This window comes from Neolamprologus multifasciatus, chromosome 15, assembly GCF_963576455.1.
Source record: "Neolamprologus multifasciatus chromosome 15, fNeoMul1.2, whole genome shotgun sequence".
Taxonomy (NCBI): Eukaryota; Metazoa; Chordata; class Actinopteri; order Cichliformes; family Cichlidae; genus Neolamprologus; species Neolamprologus multifasciatus.
The window spans coordinates 39,635,041-39,654,554 of NC_140453.1; the positions used below are offsets into that span (position 1 = coordinate 39,635,041).

A 19,514-nucleotide genomic window follows, 5' to 3' on the forward strand; every position below is an offset into this window, starting at 1 on the left:
TTTAATAACTTCATACATTTTCTGGGTTACACCATGAGTCCTGGTTTAGAGAATAAACCTCTTTTATTGGTTCCTGTGCAGCTTCACCTTACAACATACACAGCCATGCTTCCTGTGGGTGGAGCGTACAGAGCTCTGTGCCAGTGCATCTGCAGTTCATTTGAGGTTTGCTTTGACTTGCAGCCACAGAGGAGCCGTGCTGTGGCGAAAGCTGCACTAAGACAGGAAAACACCCCGAGCTGCAGAGATGAGAACGAGGAAGATGAGACAACACCGATGCTGTGACTCGATTGGCGAGTTTGAATTTTCAAAATCAAGCCCTCTTCCTCTTATTGTCTTAATGAGCTTTAGCTTTGAGCGGCAGGTGCCAATAATGTGTCAACTGTCAGGTTCCCCCATGCAAATAAGTCATGCTCTTCTGCTGTCAGACGCCATTTCTGCTTCACTTCACTACCATTGTTTGGGGCAATCTTCCTCAGCACACATACATACAACAGTGAAATACTCAGTCCAGCATACTGTAATCAACTCTTTTTAATCTGGCAGATATTCAAACAGGTGCAAGAAATTCACTTTAAACTGGACAGGCTGTTTTAAAAATAAAAATGAAAAATAAAAATAGTTTTCACTCCAGTTTTTTCAGCTGGTTCAGTAAGACCTATCAGGGGGTTTATTCCCCATGTTAAAATAGGTCTTTAGTGAGTGACTACACATTTGATAAGCATGACTTTTTGCTTATGCTTGACTTAAATAAACCTTACTTATTATAATCCTAGTCATTTTCCATTGGAGACAGGCCCAAACCTTTTTGAAGGGGTACTAAAATTAATTGGTATCTTTATGATGAGAAAGCAAATGCATTATGACTCACAGATTTAAGGATTTCCTGTTGCTGCATCATTACAGCAAAAAAGAAGTTGATGACAGAAAACTGTTAACACTGCTAAATAGTGATGCAATTTTCGTGTAAATTTAAATGCAGAGATTTTGTAATGCATCGTGATAAACTGCATTAAAATCAATGTCACACAGGTGACTTATGTGAAAGCATGTGTCTGCAGAGCCTTTGCCTGGACAAGGCAAAGTGAGAATTAAGTGAATGATTCCCATTCACTTTTACCGCATTTTTTTTGTTACTGCAATCAGTTAAAGTAGGCTGTACAAACAAAAATAGCAACTGTTAAGTATTAACAGTTTGAAAAATACGTTTATATTATTACTATTTTTATTCCAACATTGTTAGTGTCATAATAATAATTTTCATTATGCCCTCCAGAATGTTCGCGTTTATGAAGCAAAAAGTATTCCTATTATACATACACAGTTTAATTTGGGATATTGTTGTCAATACCGCTGTTTTGTCTGACAGTAATTTGATACCGGTAAACAAAGTAGTCGTGACTCTCTCAAAGCCAATCCCAACACAGTTAAAATCCACCGATAGCCAATGAAATTGCAGAGTCGTTTGAAATGAACGCTGGACTAACCAATCGAAAACCTTCGCGCCTTCGAAGTCACTGGTGGGTTTTGCCCGAAGAGGGAGGGAGAACGAGTTCTACGTCAAACGTTAGCAAAGTTCGTTTTTAAAAATATTAAGCTTGATTTATTAATTCGTCGTCGTGATCGGGATATTTTAGCAGTCGTACTTACTGGAATTATTCGCACAATATTAAGGTAAGTCCGTCTTCCAATTGCATGTGTTGGCAATGCAAAGAGCAACTACTCTTTACGTTTCTCTTTGTTGGGAAACTGGGGCTTAGCCGAAGCTAACTCAAGCTGGTCGTATAACGGCGTTGTAGGCTTTGGCTAATTTCTGAAAGGTTATCTTGTTTCTGTTGGTTGAAGTGGAAAAAAACGACAACAAAAAAAATTAGTTGGACGAATTTGTTTTAACGTGTGGTGGTAACCTTGCTCTTCGATAGGTCAAGTTTTTATTAGAGTTTGTCGGTTTTGGTAAGCGGAACTGCGAGTGTAACTACCCACCTCTGTTCGGGCTATTCGCCAACAAGCAGATTAACAATAGGCAGTTCAGAAATTAGACGGTGCCCGCTAGTGAAACAGTCTTTAAGCGATCGTAACGTGAACGTTTAACTCAGTCGTAATTTCAGCTGCCTGTGTGTCCTTTTTAAAACGGTTTGTTGCGTTATCGTCAGCGAGTTTAGCTTTGCCGAACTTATTCATGCGTGCCCACGTATTTTTTCTATGGCGGGTGCTTTTGCTTTCTTCGCCAACAGTATTTGAATGCATGACGTTTTCCCTCCTTTCCTTTTCTGTCGCTTGTAGTTGCATCCGCGCTATCTCGAAGCTAACTAAGCTAGCGTATTTCGTTAAAGAAACAGCTCCTGCACTTTGGCAATAACCATTTTGTTATCCGATTGTACGTGAAAAGTGTCGCTTACCCCACTAGCCCAAGCGCAAAAACTGCAGTTAAAGCGATCAGTAAAAGCGCCGCTTTGACAAGAACTTCCAGTTATTCACATGTATGTCATATCTCACATACACATATGTATATAATTGTATAATGCATATATTTGAACGCAGTGAAAAAGGATAAGGAAAAATGCATACAAAAGTGCGCCTTTTTTAACATTTGAAGCCACATGAGTTCGGTCGTGATACGGTTTATACTCAGTATTCTTTTTACCAGTGTAGGACTGTGTGAACTACAGTATGTCAAAACACTGCAGTAACCTGACATTTGATGGCGCCTTAATAGTCCGAGGGAAGTTTGTGCTGCTGTGGGTTATCTGCCTTTCCTTTTATGTGGACCAAAATAAAACGGTTCGGTTTGTCCTACTCCAGAGATGCTCGAGTACATACCCTTTGTCCTTTTAGATGACTTATCTAACTTTTTGGTGTGAGTTTACAACTTGACTCGCATGTTACATTTCAAATGGACTGCGTACCAGGTGGGGCAGTTTTCAACACAAAGCTGAGGGGTGGCTGCCTGTCTTCTATTTTAAACCCCACCCACGTTATAGCTATATCCATTCATCAGCCCAAAGGGGGGATCTGAGGGGGAACACTCCTCAGTCAGGGGACACCACGTATCCCATATGGAAGCCTGCACGAGCCAGGAAAGCAGCATTGGGACATACTTTGGGTGTGTCGTGTTGTGAGATGGGGTGTTTGCGCAGATGCTGTGGGTTTTTGTGTTTTTCCAAGATTCGACCAGTTAGCAGTGGAAATTTATCACTTTTCCTGCCTTTTTTGTTATAACGGTGATGATTGGACAGTTGGAGCCTTTGTAAGTTAGTGGAGTTACTGTGTGATTATAAAGGCAAGAGATTGATTGTCAAGTTGAAGAAAAAGTCTTTCATGTACACCTTGCTTAATTTCTGACGTTTGATGGTAGAAAGTACAACTTTCAAAGAGTTATTATGTTTTATATTTTAATTTTTGTTTCACTATAGTTTGACTTTTTGCTTTCAGATAGATTCCTGGTGAATGTACTTGTTTCAATTTAATTTGTAATATTTACAAAGGTTTTAATTCAGTTTTTATTAGTTTCACTTTTTAGTTTCAGATTGTAAGATCTAGGACATTCAGAACAATACAATAATATACCAATAGAGACAGTCACATCTCAGTAAATGTTGTGTAAAGTTAAAAAAACAAAACAAAAATAACTCAAAGCACATCCTACCTGCCATTTACTGGAGTATGGAATTTTAATTAGCGTCACTGCTGACATTGGCTGTCATTGGGGTATTATAACTATTATCAGAACAGATCGGGATTAAAGCTTGAAACCAAAACTCTTCTTGAATGCTGTAAAGTCTGGCATTCCTTTCATGTGGTTATTAAAGTACTGATCCATTATTCTGTTGTAGAAATATATGCAATTTTCAACATTTCAGTACTAAACTATTATCAAGCAAATGGTTAATGAGAAAGGGAAACCAGGATTTAAAAAAAAAAGTTTTTATTTATTTATTTGCAATTGTAAAATATCTTGACTTCTACCAAAGGAAAATAAACAATTTAAAACATTTTATTTCCATAAAATAAGTTTTTAAATATTAGAAGTCACAGAGTTAAACTGCATTCTGATAATTTGCTGCCCAAAGAGGTTATCAGCAAAGGTAAACCAGTGAATACATGTTCAGGTCAAAAGCAGTAAATTCACTCATGAATACAGAGACAGTTTGTGTAAAATTCCTTGCCTGTTGCTGTGACTTGAATGGAGCAACTCACTGGGACAGACAGCTCTGGATAAACCTCGCAGGGACAGACTTGTCAGCAATTCTGCAGTAGTGTGTTGGTTTTCTAGACACTGAGCCTCCCAGGTCACTGATGTTCTATAATGCTGACTTTGCCTGGCCCTCCTCTTTGTGTCCAGTGATGAGCACTCCTGTTGGATTTTGCCGTTCTGGGTGGATAAATAGAGACACAACTTAAATTCAAATAGAAATAAAAAAGACAGAAATTGACTTTGATCATCATTTAAATTTACAGTACAGTTCATCACTTCTCATCTCTTTATAGGATAGGGTTGCATTATGTAGCCGAGGAATAACTTTCACAGGAAACAAGCTTGACAGTTGGTTGCCAAAAAAGGCATTTAACCTCTGTATATGAGGATGACCTCAGAAAGCTGCTGCACCACCCCTGTTCTGCCAAGATGGTTTCACACATCTGCCAAAAAAACAAAACAAAAAAAATCAGAAGTGATGACAGAGTGGACTTTTTGTATTCCTGTGTAGTTTGGGGTTTTAGCCTTAACTGTGGATGTAGCCTTGTATTATGATGTCCTCAGGTTAGATATGTTTTGCCTTAATTCTTTTGAAGCATAAATCTTTGGTGAGTGGCCACAGCAGGCTAGTTATCTCTGGTCAGGTTGTAGTTATAGTGGAATTTTATTTTTCCTCCTCTAATTAAGTTCCTGTTTAGACTCACGGCTCTAAGCAACATCTTCTCCATGTTTGCTTTAAATATTTTCTCAATACAATTGCACTGTGCAGTTACATTATGAATTATATTTCCTGCAGTACTTTGCAAACATAGGCTGTATATAAAAGATGGTCTAAGCTTCTGGTGCAGAAAAGCCTCAAACCTGGATTCTTTGTAAATCCAGCAGGGGGCAGTGACTCTGTCTGGGGGAGAGAAATCAGTGGTTTTACGGAAGTTTGCTGTCACTTCATTAGACACTTAAGTGCTGGGTTTCTGGTTTTAAATGCTAGTTACAAGAATAATTGGATATATCACCCTGTTAATGTTGTAAATTCTGGTCTAGTGTCCAGAAAGATGATAAAGCCGGTTACACTCTGTGTCCACAGGCTGTGTTTTTTTTTTTACACTGGAAGAGCTCGTATTCTCATTTTAAGAGCACATTTTAAGAACTTTTTATTACTAGGTTATAAAATCCACATTCTTCATTGTTTTTCCTCCATGTGACAGTGTTATCATTATTCTCACATCTGCTTGATATTTGGTCATGAGAAATATAAGACTGATAAGTGCAGTGATGATCTAAAAGTCTTCTTTTCAGCTGAGTAACTAGTAATAATGCTGTATTTTAGGTGTGCTTTTCTGCTGAGCATTTAGTGTGGTTTATAGAATTTGGATAAAAAATAAACATAGAGGGAGCAAAAAACACTGCATGTAGATGGATGACAGGTTGCTTACCGGTCATGTACAATGTCTGATTTGTTGGTTGGATCACGCAAATCGGCTTGTCATTCTTGGCTTCGGAATGTTAAGATGGTTATGTGAAAATATTCTGCTTCATAACAGGACCTCACTAACATGATGCTGCTCTGTGGCACTTTATCAAAAGTTCAAAGTTACTGCCAAAGCTGTCAAGTGAAAGTGAAAGCACTGAGATGTTGAGATGCTGCTATTGTTGTCTTTCAAGCTCCGTTGTCTTTCACATGCTGGGCTTCAGTGGTACGAAAGGAGACAGAAGGGGCCACCTGCAGTGACGAGGCCTTTTTTTCTCAAATGATTGAGCCTTACTGTAAATACCAGTGGCAGGTTTAAATTGATTATTATTTAACAAGTTAGTCCTGCTCTGCTTTTCCTGATATCTCCTGTCAGTCTGGTCGAGTCTCTTTGCTCCTCTCTCTTGTCCTCTCTGTTTCACTTTCAGCCACTTTCTCCCCTGCTTGTTGTACTTCCTTCTGTACTGAACTCTTGCTCTGTTTTGATTAACTCCTTGTCAGGTCAATGAAGATGCCTAGTGTGAAGTACCAGAAAGGGGACACTGTGATGGGCCGCTGGCCCGGCAGCAGCCTATACTATCAGGTCAAGGTGCTGGGCTTTGATTCCAAAAGCCAGCTCTACACTGTCATCTACAAAGATGGTACAGAGCTGGAGCTCAAGGAGCAAGACATTAAGGTAGGATCAGAGTCACGTGCTCTTGTGAACTGCAGCTGACTCTTCACTCGGTTTCACTTAGTGCTTTATTGGGAATTCGTTTTTTTTCTTTTTTCTTGAAGTCAAGAAAACATTGAAGTCAGATCTGCACATTAACCACTGTGGGTGTAGGTTCAAACCATGAACCATGAAGCGCTAATGCTTCAAATTAGTTATAATTTTGTTCTAAAGGAAAGATAAAAGAGAAAACACAGACTGGATTGTTAATCAGTGATGATACTGGAATGTAGTTATTAAGTCATGTAAAAGGGATCACTGTAGCTGTAATGTCTATAGCATTCTACTAATAGTTAAGTTGTAGAACTGTCATGGGTATGGTCAGGATATATTTCAACTGTAAGATGATGCTCTGTGAAAATTCAGCCTCAGTTTTTAATCTTTGCAACATTTTTTAAATGATAAACGCATAGCAGTCCCCTTTCAGTTTTTTTCTCCCCCCGATTGTTATTTTCCCTCAGAACGTCACTGGTTTCCAGACCCGCTCCCGTTCTCGCTCCCGCTCACCAGGCCGCCGTCGCAGCCGTTCACGCTCCCCGGCAAGGACCACACGTCGTTCGTCATCTCGTACAGCGGCAGCCGTTGCTGCAACAGCAATCACAGAGAGTACACAGTCTTCTCGCAGAGATACCAGACTGAAGGATACAGTGGAAGTGAGGCTCAGCCCTGTGGTAAGTGCTTATGCTGCCTTGTCATTGTCTGATTATAGTATATTATTGATTGTCAAAAACATGATAAGGAGAAGCTGAAGAATGCCAGCAGAAAGCGTATAAATGCAGGCAACTGTTATAATGAAGACATTATACTACATATAGAGAGTCTCTTCTTTAGTTACCTGACAAATCAGTGTTATATAGTCCCTTCTATCTGTTCCACCTGTTCACCTGACTACCATGGGACTCAGAGCCTTTAGTTGTTCTGCCGTGAGACTTTAGAACACATCCACCAGATTTCTGGACTACAAACTCCCTCTCTCTACTTTTAAATCACATCTTAAAACCCATCTATTCAGAATTGCATACACTTCATCATGCCTCAGTCTTAGTCTGTTTTTACTTTAATTAGCTTTTATAGTTGTTTTTTTGTTGTCTTTACCTTATGTTTTTAATTATTTTAAATTAAAGTAAGGTGACCTTGAAGGTCTTGAAAGGTGCCTATAAATAAAATGTATTATTGTTATTATTATCATCATTATATCAATCATTTCACTGCAATGCCGTTTGCCAATGGATTGCTTAGACAGACATAGTCTTATCAAAGTCACCCTTCATAAAACTTGACACCCATCAAACGATGTAATCAGTCAGAAATGTGTCCAGATTCCCTACGCGGGGAAATTGCAACGCTGAGGGCTGAAAATGATGAGGCCATCTCAGCTTTGAGAACCGTAATGGAAAACCATAATGTCCAGCTGAAAGATTTATCAGAATCGGCGACAAATACTTCAAACTCCGTGGTGAAATTAGAAGAAAAGGTCAAACAACTTTCTAACAAAGTGGAACAATTGTCTGAAAAATGCATTGACTTGGAAGGGCGCTCAAAGAGGAACAATATAAGGATAGCCGGGGTACCTGAAGGCAGAGAAAATGGTCAGCGTGTTAGAGATTTTGTGGCAAAGCTGTTACGAGATCTATTGGACCTGGATGAAACTCCGTTGTTGGACCGAGCACACAGAGCCCTGTGAGTGACCCCAGAAGACGAAGCCCCGCCACGACACTTGATTGCGAGGATACATTACTACCACACCATGGAAGAAATACTTCGAAAAGTTTCTACCAGAAAGAATCTGAAGCTTGGAGATATTCGCGTTCAGATTGCTTCGAGACCAACCCGGAGTCAAATATGGTCTTCTATACCCCGCTAAACTCAGGGTGACATACAATGGAATGGAGCTGGTGTTTACGGATCCTAACGAAGCACGCCGCTACAAACCGCTGTTTTCGTTTTTGGACGAAAAAGGTGTAAATGAGCCTGTTAAGAGAGGCAAAGTGTTATCACACTTGAAATCTCTTAAAGCGGATATATATATTTTTTTTACAAGAAACTCATCTGAAAAATGCGGCTCACAATAAACTTAGGTGTAGATGGATTAAACAGGTGTATTATTCAACATTTTCCGCTAAAACTAGAGGGGTAGCGATATTAATTAAGAAAGATACCCCGTTCAAGCATACTTCCACCATAGCTGACAAGAATGGTAGATATGTATTAGTGACCGGGGAGCTGCACGCTACTCCGATTATCCTACTGAACATTTATGGGCCTAACCATGATGATCCAGAGTTCTACAGAACGGTTTTCAGCTTAATTCCAGATATACCTAATGGTAATTTAGTAATTGGAGGTGATTTCAACTTAGTGTTATACTTATACTTATACTTATCCATACTTAGATAAGTCCCTCTCCAAAAGAACTACACCGTGTAAAGGTAGCAACTTTATTAAAACATACATGAACAATATGAATATCTGTGATGTGTGGAGAACTTTAAATCCATGAGGCAGAGAGTATTCCTTCCACTCTCCTGCACATAACAGTTATTCAAGGATTGACTATTTTTTGGTGGACGGAAAAATGCTCTCCCTAGTTTGTAATGTAACCTACCACAATATTATTATTTCTGATCATTGCCCTGTCACATGCTCCTTTGCACTTAGTAATCTCACTAAAGCATACAGGAATTGGAGATTCGACCCACAACTACTGAGCGATTTAAAATTTCAACAGTATATAAGTTCTCAAACCTCTTTATTCTTTGATATAAACGATAATGCCGAGACCTCACCAGACATATTATGGGAAATGTTTAAAGCTTATATTAGGGGGTCCATAATATCATATCAAGCTTCAAGGAATATAAATAATAAACTAGAACAGTTAAAATTAGAAAAAATAATCCATGATTTGGACGCTAACAATGCAAAGGCTCCCTCTTTAGATAAGTACAACACTATTTGTGCATTAAAATACAAACTAAACCAGATATTAACTAGCAATATCAATAGAGCGTTCATTTTTGTAAGACAGAAGTATTTTGAATTTGGGGATAAACCACACAAGTTGTTAGCTAGACAACTAAAGAAGTTAGAAAATGACAGAACGATTCACAAAATTAGATCATGTAATGGAAACCTGGTTACATCACATAAAGATATTAATGATAACTTTAGACAGTTTTATGAATCTCTTTATACCTCTCATCTAACTGCAGGGCCTAAATATATGCAGGATTTTTTAGATAAGTGTGGTCTTCCTGTGTTAGATCAGGCGAATCGCAATATTTTGAATGCCAAGATTACAACTGAAGAAATCATTAAATCTATTGATTTATTAAAAAATGACAAGAGTCCAGGTCCAGATGGGTTAGGGAATGAATTCTACAAACACTTCAAGATTAAACTTGTTCCATATCTATCTAAACTGTACAACCATGCATACAAAGTAAACACGCCTTTTATTAATTCCCGTCACTGTTTAATTCAGTACAAAATTATACACAGGTTACACTACTCAAGGGAAAGACTTCACAAAATGTACCCAGACTGCTCCCCCCTCTGTGAAAAATGTATGATACATTATGGAAATCTGTTACATTGTTTTGCACTTTGTCCAAGGCTTCAGGGGTTTTGGTGTGACATTTTTACCTACTTGTCTAATATTTTTAAGAGTAAGATTGAGCCAAATCTGATAGTAATTATCTTTGGGATCTCCAAAGAAACACAAAATTTACAACACTCTCAAAAAAGGTTTATGTCATATGCATTGATTATTGCAAAGAAACTGATCCTGCAGCTTTGGAAAGGCAAAGAGACTCCTGTATTAAAGACGTGGCTTACAGAACTTACAAATACTCTTCATCTTGAAAAAATAAGATATACCATGAATGATAATGTAACAGACTTTGAATTAATCTGGCACCCTTTACTTACATACCTTGGGAAAATATAAACTTTCCTTTTTTCTGGCAGTCGGGGGATTGGGGCCTTTAGTGGGAGTCTTTTTTTGTTGTTGTTGTTGTTGTTTATTTGTCTGTTTTGTTAGCTTAGAGAGAAAAGGGGCATACGCTCTATCAATTTGTAACAACCATGATACTTGCGCCTAATAAAAGATATTTGAGAAAGAAATGTGTCCAGATAATATTTGGAGTTGGAAATTGAAGAATTAAGAAGCAGAAAGCTAAGGACGCACTAAGTACTTCATGGGACGCTTGCAACGATAAAGGTGAACTGTAACTAGATGACAGTCCTCTCCACCCTCAGAGCAGCACTTGTCTACATTGCTTTCTGTTTCAATTATAGTAATCTTTCATAAGGTCCTGGACCAATGGGTTCATTTTTTAAATTTTTTATTTTTTTTGTTGATAGTGGTTGTGTGCTTAATGAAGTTCTGCTATTTCACCTTGCCACATGAGTATATTATTTCACTTGTAGTGATTTATTTATTTATATATTTCTTTTTTGTGGAGAGTGCTCCTTAGTGTGCCATAGCATGAGATTGTAATGTGTACTGTGGATTCTTCTTGTGCATACAAAGGATGTGCAAAACTAGATATGTAAACATTGCTGCCATTGCTAATGCCAGACAGATAAACATATTCTTAGTTTATTAATGTACAACACAAGTTACTGGTTCAAAGCCATTATAGTGCCTACAGATTTGGCCAAATTATGCACCAGGGTGTGAAATACTAGAATGGAAATTCAGGTGCCACACATGATTTGGTTAACAAGGAACGTGATGACTGGACTAATGCAAATGTTTGGGTTTTTCCCCTCATTTAGATAACTGTAGATTTGTTGCCAGGAACATCCCTACCCAAAATACATTTTAAAGTGTGTGCAGTACAGAAGTTGTCCCATCAACTGTGAAATAGCCCACAGGTTTCTGGCAAGATCCAATCCATTATCAAATGTCCTAATTCATCAGTACCTTGTCCTTGTGGGGAAATTGTGAGTCATTCATTCTGGTGTTTGACCATAACACAATCACAGTCCCTCTGTATGTTCCTCACATTGTTTTTTTTATTTTTTTTGTTTTTGTCTCTGTCATTTCCATCAATCACCCTCCATTGTTTGCTGAGCAGGAACAGACAAAGGCAGCAGAGAACAGTAGCAACAATAAGCATGAAAAGAAAGAGGAGAATAACACTGCTAGCAAAGTGATTGAGGTGAGTTTTGTCTTGCAATTTAAAAAAAAAAACCCAAAAACGTGTCAAAACTTTTATTTAAAAAGGTTCAAGTGTCTCAAAATAATTGGCTCATAGATGAACATTTGTGCAGACCACTCCAAGTGAAAAGGTTTTAAACAGAACTAAAAGGCTCTGAGGTAAGTTGCAGCTGATGGAATGTCATGATGCATGCACGTTGGGGGCCCATGTATGTTTTCTAACTGAGGGGGGCTCCTCTCACAAGACTGTACTTCATTTAACTAGTCACATGTTGCACTAGCATGTGCTGCCTCTTTACTGTGCCTGTTTCTGACAGTCTAAAGTCCTGTGTGCAGTAATCTGTGCTGCATTTAAGTTAAGATATAAAACTTTTCCTTCTTTGACTTTAATGTTTATTTACTGCAGATTTCTGACAGTTTATTTGTTGTTTTTTGCTGAAAAAAGATGTTCTTTTCATAGCAGCAAACGGCAATGATCTTTATTGGGCTAAGACACTTAATCTCCTAATTATTTCATTCATGTATTTTGTCAGTGTAGGTAGTAGTGTAGGCTTGTAGGTGTAGGCAGTTTTGTGTTGTGATATTTCGATATTAGTAACTTTGTTTCTTGTTCTATCGATTTCCTCTGTATGAGATGCAAATATTTGGATTGCATTATCCTACTGATTGGCTGAAATTGTTATGCTTTTGAGTTGTATTAATATGAATTGTTGACTTGTGTCCAATTCTAAATAACCCAAAATCTTATTCCAGAAGTCTGAAGCTAAGGTGGAGGCAGAGTCTGAGAAAAACCAAGGCCCTTATAATCTACGGCGTAGGAAGGCTGACGGAGATGCCAAACCAGCTGAAGCCAAACCAGATCAGCCAGAAAAAAAGGCTAAGGAGGCTGCAGCCCCGTCCACCATCCACTCCGTCCCACTCGACTTTGGAGGGAAGATAGGTAGGAGGATAGGAAAAATGCATTTTCATGCCACAGCCCCACTGCTGTGAGCTTGTACGGAACTCGGTGTATTTGTAATCAGTCAGTAAATTTTTTGTGTGTCTATCTATTGGAGCATGGTGGTAGAGATGCCGAGGAAAAGCTGAACCTGACCAAACTGATATTGTTAATATTCCTGCTGTTTCTTGTATTGCCTACAGGAGCGTACTTCTGGCTGCTCTTCTTGCCAGCCTGGGTTCTCTTTGTAATACTTCAAGGCAACCTAACGGACCCCAGTCTGATCAACGCTCCCCCTCCTCTGCCTCCACTTGACACCTTCTGGGATGCCCAGGCTCTTTGCTTTGTCATCCTCTGGATCTTATTTCAGGCACTGCTTTACATCCTGCCAGTTGGAAAAGTGAGTGAGAAGATCTGAAATTTTTAAATACAAAGACAAATTTGTGAGAGGTATAGTCATGCACATCCTAAGTTGATGTTTGGCTTTCAAATTCAATCTGTCTTTTTCCAAGTCGCTCCACTAAAGTGCTGCCGGTGTTTGTCTCTTTTTCTCTAGCTGAGTGAGGGCATGCCACTGAGGTCTGGAGTGAGGCTGAAGTACAGAACCAATGGTGAGTCTGTGTGAAGCAACTCCCAATAAGAACATACTACTAAGTCACGTCACTGACGATCACTCATTTGTAACTGTAGCTTCATCTGAACCGATAAATGTCTCTGTCCTTTTTTTTGTGCTACACTGTTTATAGCAAAGAACTATAGTCATTTATTTGTGTCATGATATTTATTATTATTATTCTAGTTGTGGTGTTCAGTATATTTTTTCAGCCTCTGTGTGTACTTCCAGGTTTCTTTGCCATAATGGTGAGTGCTATAGTGGTGGCAGTAGCAGTGCACCAGGGTGCTGATCTTACCTACATCCACAGCCACTTCCTCCAGCTGGCGACTGCCACCTTCATCATCTCCGTCCTGCTCAGCATCTACCTGTATGTCCGCTCTCGCTATGCCGCCTCAGAAGAGCTGGCACTGGGGGGAAACTCAGGTAAGAAGCTTGCGTACATTCTGTTGTGCCCCTTCATCTGTTTAATTTGCCAGTTTATGTAAATCAGCTGACCTTGAGTTTGCTTCCGTCTTTTCTCCAGGCAATGTGGTTTATGACTTTTTCAAAGGACGTGAACTTAATCCCCGCATCAAAAACTTTGATCTGAAATTCTTCTGTGAGATGCGCCCTGGACTCATTGGCTGGGTGGGTTGTCTTTGTTTCATTAGTTCTGCTTCATCTGTTTAAAATTAGTCTGAAGCACACATTGCGCTCTCTGCTGGCCATCCAGGGAAATACCTTTTAAATTTAAGTCATCTGATATAACTAAAAGAGTTCCTTGTGTCTGTCTGCTGCTGTAGGGTTAAATTAGACCATCAGTTTAGATTTGATTTAAAGAAGAAAGACGTTCCTTCTATATTGAGCTGAATATCTTTGAATCTTTTAAATGTATTTATTTATTTTTTTAAGTTTAGGTTAGGGAAAGTGATAGAAATGTACTACTGACTAAGTAAAGTGTGTTAAGAAGATGGAATGAGTCCTTTGAGGAGTTCATGAATAAAGAAAATGAGACATAAGAGACCGATAAACGACAGTTAGTGAATGAGGACGTGAGGGCAGCTATAAAGAGTACAAGGAGTGGAAAGATTGTTAATCTTGATGACACTTATGGAGATATGAGGTGAGATGGGTAGGGAGAGACAGAGCAGTGGACTTTTGTGGTTTTGCAAGTGACTCAAGAGTTGTTGGGCGTATTGGATGTGTAGCAACCACTGGTTGGTAGGAAAACTGGTATAATATTGTATCTCAGGGGTATCCCTGACTGGTCACACCTGCGTGAATAGGGCCTTATTCATGTCATCCTTTGTTGTTACATGTCCAAAATGGCAGCCAAAGTTAATGTCACTTGGTTGGTGGTCATGTGTCTACAAAACCTCAATAGTTTAAAGTATGCTGCTTTGATGCATTAGGTTTTCCCACACATTTTAACATTTTTTGCGTTCTCCACAAATGGCAGTTCTGCGTTACGGGTGATCAGGAATCTTTCCTAATAATTTTAGTTCTGTGTGTTTTATGCATGCAGTGTTTGATCAACTTTGCCATGGCGTTGGCTGAGATGAAGAAGCACAATCTTGATGCTCCATCATATGCCATGATCCTAGTGAACCTGTTCCAGCTGCTCTACGTGGTGGACGGCCTCTGGAATGAGGTAAGCTCAGCAGAGTATTTTTCTATGCCAGTTTTACACGAAGTAACTGGTCAGGTTCACAGGTTGTAAACTTGCCAGTCTATCTGTTGTTCAGACCAAATGAATGATGAATGAATGTGTTTGTTTCCCAGGAGGCTATCCTGACCACCATGGACTTGATGCATGATGGTTTTGGCTTCATGTTGGCTTTTGGTGATCTGGTGTGGGTTCCTTTAACGTACACCTTGCAAGCGTATTACCTGGTCCTCCATCCCAACGCCCTGAGCCTGCCAGCAGTCATAGCCATCGTCACACTCAAATGTGAGGGAGAGCATGAAACTGAATTCACTCACCCTCTTCATATGTTTTTAATATTTTGCTGAGTCATTCTGGTGTTTGATGTGTCCTTTCTCTCTGTATTTCAGTGATTGGCTTCTATATCTTCAGAAAATCCAACTCTGAGAAGAATGCCTTCAGGAGAAACCCATCCAACCCTAAACTGTCCCGTAAGTTCTCCTGTGAGCTTATCCCAAATTAAGTCTCGGTTATGCAACAGGCTCATGTTTCTTTTCCTGATGAACATTCTTTATTGTCTGTACTGTCTGTACTAAGATGAAATAGTCCACTAAATACACATTATTTTTCTGATTCTGTTTTTTTTTTTTTTTTTTTAAATTAACCCCTCAGCTGTTGAAGGCTGATGGGGTTCTATTGCCCACATGGTACCCAGTCCTTTTTTTCATTCAGTTTATAATACTCATCAGTCTAAACAGCAATCTGATGCAGTGTTAGAATGGCCTACATATTAATTATCAACATTACATAAAGAGAAAATGAAATTAAACACCAATGAGTTATTGCATGTTTCTCAGTAAATGTTGGTACTATTCAGTCATCTTTTTATTCTTGTTGTCTCTCCAGATTTGAAAACGATCCCTACAGCTACAGGGAAAAGTCTGCTGGTCTCTGGCTGGTGGGGAGTGGTTCGCCACCCTAACTATTTGGGAGACCTCATCATGGCTCTGGCCTGGTCCCTACCCTGTGGTGAGTTTGCTTGGCATTTGCAGTTAATGTAATAAAGAATGTAGGATGCTAAATACAAAACAAGTCGAGAGCAGGACAGGCAGAGGAGTTTGTAGCAGCACAGAAGCACCCGATTATTTTTAAGTTCATGTCATTTTTATATAGCACCAAATCAAAACAAGTCGCCTTAAGGTGCTTTATATTGTAAGGTAAAGACACAACAATAAATCAGAAAACGCCAACAATCAGACAGCCCCCCTGTGAGCCAGCACTTTTGTTACAATAGGAGGGAAGCAGTCCCTTTTAACAGGAAGAAACCTCCTGCAGAACCAAGCCCAGAGAGGGGCGACCATTGTGTGGGGGTGATCTGTAAACTAATGGTAAACTGCGGCTCCTTTACATAGTGGGCTGTCAGTAAATTTGATTACATATTTGTTTTGCAACAATCCCACTAATAATTTTTAAGTGGGAAAACAAAGCAGCTCCACTGCCATCCATCTTTACTTCCTGCACCACAGAGTTCAAAGCTTTACCTGTTTATCTGGTAGCTCTGTCAGTGTTTTTTCTCTTGAAGAAGACTTCTTTGTTTTTTTCATGAACCCACTCATGGCATCAAATATCTTTTCAGTAGTTTTGAAATTCTGTGTTTATTATTTATTTCAGTTGTTCATTTTGTGATGTGTGCAAAAGGAAAATCTCATGTTGAAATTAATGTACCCATGTAAGTAGTTCAGCCTCTCATTGTGTTGGTTTGCCCTCTGGTGAACACAATGTGATGTTTGGTACTAGTTTGAATCCTCACAGGGACATAAAAACTGCACATTGCCATGGTGTAATCTGGTTTAAAGACTCAATTCTGCTCCAAATGTTTTAGAACTTTTCCCTGGAAGTCGTAGTTAATCTGTATATGTTTCCATTTGTCTTGAGTGTCTCTCTGATGTTTCTGAGATTAACTTGGAAAAAAATGTTCTGGAGTACAGTCAGGCTAAAGCGATGTGGGCCTTGTTTTGTCACTGCAGGTTTCAGCCACCTCCTGCCGTGGTACTACATGATCTACTTCATCATCCTGCTCGTACACCGAGACTCACGTGACATGAGCGAGTGCAGGAGGAAGTACGGCTCGGCGTGGGACGAGTACTGCAGGACTGTCCGCTACCGGATCATCCCCCGCGTCTACTGAGGAAATCGACCCTTGACACTCAGAGCTGAGGACAATTTTTTGTTTGTTTTAAACCCAGTATAAACAGCTGTGTGAAGGCTCCCAAAATATGAATGGATTGACCGATTTGACCTTTTGTTATTTCTTTGATTGCTTAATTCTGAACTGAAGGAGGACTGAATTTTTGATGATCATGATATTATGGACTTTTTGAAAATTGCCTTTTTTATAATAAAAAAAAAGTTTTTTAAATGTATACGTAAAAGTTTACAAAATGAGGGGGAAAATGAAACACCTCTGCTTGGAATGTCTTGTTAGGATGTATATTTTTGTATATACATATTTTGTTTTTATACTTAAAGAATAACACACCACATGCTTATGTTTTTGGTACATGTTACCATGCCCCAATTCTAAAAAATTTACAGCATCAGCTTGGCTAATACAGATGATTTTGTAAGTATGGCTTCCTGTTAGGAATTCTGTGGCTTGTGCATATTGTGAAGGATGGGATGGAAACATGTTACCCTCTCTGATAAGCTGTACAGTGGAACTAGGACTCGTGTTTCTTCTCAGGACCAGGGATGTTGTCAGAAAGTCAGAAAAGTTTTGTCTTAATTTTGATGTGAATACTTTTATAGAGAGATCTAGTTTTGATTTGAAATTGTAAAAATGATATTAGAGGCTTTGAGAAAAATGCACTAATGCGTCAAAGCATTTTTTTTCTTTCTTTCTTTTTGCGTGATCACTTCCAAAGTGTTTAAATTTGGCTTTGCTACCTCAAATTCACTCACTGTCCACTTCTTCCTCCTTGGTGCTCTCTGGGAGGCAGTGTGTGTAATTATGAGTGTAATGTCACAGCTACATGACATAAACTTGTGAATATGTAATTTTCTAATATGAACATGTGGCAAGTCTCCACATCACAGGTGATGGAACTTTGTTTGTTTTTCACCTCCCCACATTTCCCACAGTTATTTCTAGATGTTTGCCTCATTGTGTTCTGGGTGATGATTTCTCTGCAGTGTCACATCAATTTGGTGTTTTTATCTTTTCAAGCTTTAACTTGCCAGGTCAGCTGACAGTGACCACTTAGTGAAGTTTATACTGTGACAACATGAGGAGCAGTCGACTGTGTAAGCATTTGTAACCTGTGCATTTTCAAATCCAAATTAAGTATTTTTATGCCTGTGCAACTGTAGGCGATAATACAAGTAGCAATAGATAACTCCATTGGGTAGCATTTTTTTTTTTATGCTGTTCTGACTGAATACCATGTAAATATTTTTTAATCATGTTTTAATTAAAGTAAGTAAAAGTAGTAATGCCAGTAATGTTGCTCATTAGATATTTAATGTTGCTTTTTAATTTTGACCACTGTAGATGTTTCCACACTTAGATCTGCCATGGTTCTAGACAAAATTCAGAATTGATTAAAGCGTTTTAGAAAGGTGTATATACTCTTCACCTGATTAGAGAGGGGAAAACAATTAAGTCTGATCCTTGAGACGTTGACCATTCTCTTTGCTCCAGGACCCATTGTGGTAATACAAAACTTGTTTGCTTTGACTGTGACTGGTGAGCAATACTTTGGATGTATTTTGATATATGACAGCAATAAATAAGGATATTAACTAGTCCAGGAGGCTGCCTATCAGTTCTGTGACAGCAACTGGACAAATGTTGCGGCATGAAATAAAGAATTACAGTATTTCCTTTTCTTGTCTGTATTTGTTTATTTCATTTGAAAATGGGGCATCTGCAATATTAACAGAAATGTTGGTGTTGGCTTTAATGAGACATAAGTGAGTGTCTCTCTCCCAGAACAGACTGGACAGGAAGGTAAATGGCCTGCATTTGTATAGCTTTGTCCTTAAGGACCCCAAAGCTTTACACTACATTCAGTCATCCACACATTCACACACTGGTGATGGCAAGCTACATTGTAGCCACAGCTGCCCTGGGGCGCACTGACAGAGGCGAGGCTGCCGGACACAGGCGCCACCGGGCCCTCTGACCACCACCAGTAGGCAAATATCTTGCCCAAGGATATTTGGCATGCAGCCAGGAGGCAGCCTGGGATCGAACCACCGACCTTCTGATTAGTGGCTGACCTGCTCTGCCACCTGAGCTACAGCCAGGTTGCTCCACATCTCCAACCTCCAGATTGCTCCACATCTGGAGGTTTGTATGGCTGGGTGAGATGTCACATACAGCTTGGATTAGACATTTGATGTCCTAGGGCTCTGCATTAGATATCTGTCCAAGTGAGCCTTCATTTTTTTTTTCTTTGCCTGTCCTGTTTGGTTCTTTTGCCATCACAATTATTGTCTAAAGACAAAGAAAGATGCCCAACGGATTTACTTTACCAAATGGACCATCCCAGCCTTGCCGTATTGGTCTATTTGATTCACCTTTGTTTTAATTGTTTATTTTATTTTATTTTTACTTGCTACACACAGGACAGACATGACTGAGGGAAAGAAAAGGGAGAAAGAAAGAGGTAGGGAAAGAAAAACAGCGGGGAAGAGGAACGGTGATAAAGGGCAAACCCCCCCCAAAAAACAAACAGTGAGTCTTCATTTTATTGGATTCTCCCATTTAATCCAAGCTCCCTGCCCCCTCATG

At 39.2% G+C, this 19,514-nt stretch overlaps 1 protein-coding gene across 2 annotated transcripts; it reads left to right on the plus strand.

Annotated features, from left to right (window-relative positions):
* Nucleotides 1-1,505: 1,505 nt before the first annotated feature.
* lbr (lamin B receptor) lies at nucleotides 1,506-19,437 on the plus strand. Of its 2 annotated transcripts, XM_085134323.1 has the most exons (14): nucleotides 1,509-1,674; nucleotides 6,165-6,339; nucleotides 6,837-7,046; nucleotides 11,460-11,543; nucleotides 12,296-12,482; nucleotides 12,683-12,879; nucleotides 13,036-13,090; nucleotides 13,324-13,518; nucleotides 13,619-13,722; nucleotides 14,600-14,725; nucleotides 14,857-15,025; nucleotides 15,130-15,210; nucleotides 15,626-15,748; nucleotides 16,747-19,437. In XM_085134323.1, the coding sequence occupies exons 2-14, from the start codon at nucleotides 6,169-6,171 to the stop codon at nucleotides 16,905-16,907; spliced, it is 1,863 nt and encodes a 620-aa protein (XP_084990449.1). In that variant the 5' UTR covers nucleotides 1,509-1,674; nucleotides 6,165-6,168; the 3' UTR covers nucleotides 16,908-19,437. The 2 variants fall into 2 exon arrangements, with proteins under 2 accessions (XP_084990448.1, XP_084990449.1); XM_085134322.1 differs by lacking the exon at nucleotides 11,460-11,543 and having other exon boundaries at nucleotides 1,506-1,674.
* Nucleotides 19,438-19,514: the final 77 nt, after the last annotated feature.